We start from the raw sequence: 2389 nt of genomic DNA on the forward strand, positions 1-2389 counted from the left end.
AACATTGGGTTGAACCCTTAAGTTCACCGTGCCGGCCCTTTGTAGGCAACTTGTTTGGAGGATGACACAAAGAAGTCTGGTCTGGGTATGCAATCTCCCGAAGGCTCTCTTTGATAGCTTGTCTCCTCTGAACATTAGCCTGTTCAAACATTTTCGGAATGACCTCCAACTCTGTTGTAATGCTCAATCCCACAACAGGTTAGGATTCATCAGGTGCAGTTGTTGTTGTAAGCCTCCTCCAATGTTGGTCCACTGTCATCAATGAAATAGAAGTCATCATACCAAGCTGACATGAACAAGGGAGGTCGTGCGTCCTCCTGATAGTACAACCGCATTTTCCAACACGCGCTTTCTTCTTTGCGATCAACATAAGTGCATATCTTGACACTGAACCACGCAAATTGTCATACAACTTCTCATTGAATGTATGCTCCCTGATGAATATACTTGCCTCAAAAGCAGCATTAATCTTTGTATGTTGGAGAAGTGTGCACCTATGTATAGCTGCCCAAGCCGCACACATGTCACTTTTGTTATCTTTGATACACACTTTGAGTTTTGCGTGTGCACCTTCAACCTTGTGTAAAGGAATGACATTAATACATACTTAATGAATACCATACAATGAAATGTCAGTATATAAGAATGTACCTGTTTGTAGTTGTGTTACTCATGTGCATATACCGGTCAATAGCATACTTCACAAACTTATGCTTAACCGGCAACCAAGTATCCTTGACGTATTGCATGAACTCAGAGTGCTACCCAGTTAGCGCACGCAAGAAGTGCATACTAGCATTAAACTCCTCCGCTGATTCAAGAATACATAACTTTATTCCATGCGTCCCCGACATCATCCCACATCTCCTTCGGTTTGATAGTAAGCTTGCACTTTGCCTTCACACACTTAGCAATATGGAATTGACATAGCAAGTGAGTGGTTGTAGGGAATGTGGCTTCAACTGCGTTCATCAAAGAAGTATCTCTGTAAGTAACCATGACTTTAGGCATATCCTCCTCCCTAAGTATCAACCCCCTCAGCTTTTGAAGCGCCCATGTAACTTCAGGTTCACGCTCATTGCACATGTAGCCAAACCCGATGGTGCATGTGAATCCAACTGAAGTCATACCAACCATCTCCAAAAAGCGGTATCTTATATTTGTTGGTCTTGTATGTGCTATCAAGCAAGACAACGGTAGGAAATTGTTAGAACAGCTGGATGGAAACTGGATGTGCCCAGAATAAGGAGCGGACCACAGGGGAACCTTCTTCAGATCTGGACCAGTGCGTGTACCTGTCTTCCTCCAACAACCTCATCAAGTGCTGGATCTCTGTCAACGCTCCCCTCTTGGCCCTCATGTGTGCCAGCTAATGTACACTTGCTGTATGGTAGTCAGATTTTGAGGGTTGACACTCTTCAATGCCAGCAGCATGTTACCTGGCTTGACTTTATTGTCAACCATTTTACCCACCATCTCCTTTTCTTCACTTGTAAGGCGACTAACATAGGCATGGCCAAGCAGATTCTTAGCTGGCTTATGGTTGTGGTCTCCACGTACAACAGTCAACCTCCACAAACCATCTTCTGATGTGCGTCCCGCCTTGAGCCTAAACGGACAATCACATTTCTTGGTTCTTGTCCCCTTCCGCTTCAACTTAGGCTTGTACGGTTTGTACTTGCCACCCAACTCGCACCCCAATATAGCTAACTGTCTACTTTTACTCCCACGACCCTTGCTCCCGCAATAAGACCTTCTTATAATGATCACAAAGCCTAATTGCTTTCCTACAGCTTTAACCCAATCCATAAGCTCATCCCGAGTAGCAAAAACCTGCATACATTCACACATTTAGGTATCACGTATAAATTCAGGACAATTCAAATATACTCATGAGTGAAGGTATATGAAAATACCCTGTTTGTGGTAAATTGCTCAGTGTAGTCCGCGACAATTGACACATCATCTCTAACATTCACGTTGGCTAACTGTCTTTCTTCTACATTTTTTCAGGCACCTTTTCTCCAGGCATATCCACTTCATATGATTTATGGAGACTCATTCTGAAATGAACCAGATACACAAACGGTTTACTGGTTCTGAACTGCAAATTATCGCACTATGAACATGTGTCTGCATCGCACTATAAGAGTGCGACGTACACGCTATTTGATGGTGTGCCAATATAATAAAAACAAAAAAATCAACGGCACAACGCAGTTATAAACTGCGTTGGAGACGCCCTTAAGGAGTGCGTCTCTGATGCACTCAGCAAGGGCGTTTTAAACGCACTTACACAACGCGTTTGTAACGCACGTTTAAAATGCGACAGATCTGAATCGGGAAATGCTGCAGTTACCTTTACAGACGACGGCGAACAGTAGCGGAG

The 2389-nt window shown here is 43.7% G+C and overlaps 1 protein-coding gene across 1 annotated transcript; it reads right to left on the reverse strand.

Moving 5' to 3' along the window:
- Positions 1-816: 816 nt before the first annotated feature.
- LOC130712810 (uncharacterized) lies at positions 817-2062 on the reverse strand. Its single transcript, XM_057562623.1, has 3 exons — positions 2018-2062; positions 1440-1833; positions 817-1178 (listed from the first exon to the last, which is right to left on the reverse strand). The coding sequence occupies exons 1-3, from the start codon at positions 2060-2062 to the stop codon at positions 817-819; spliced, it is 801 nt and encodes a 266-aa protein (XP_057418606.1).
- Positions 2063-2389: the final 327 nt, after the last annotated feature.

This window comes from Lotus japonicus, chromosome 4 (genome assembly GCF_012489685.1).
Source record: "Lotus japonicus ecotype B-129 chromosome 4, LjGifu_v1.2".
Taxonomy (NCBI): domain Eukaryota; kingdom Viridiplantae; phylum Streptophyta; class Magnoliopsida; order Fabales; family Fabaceae; genus Lotus; species Lotus japonicus.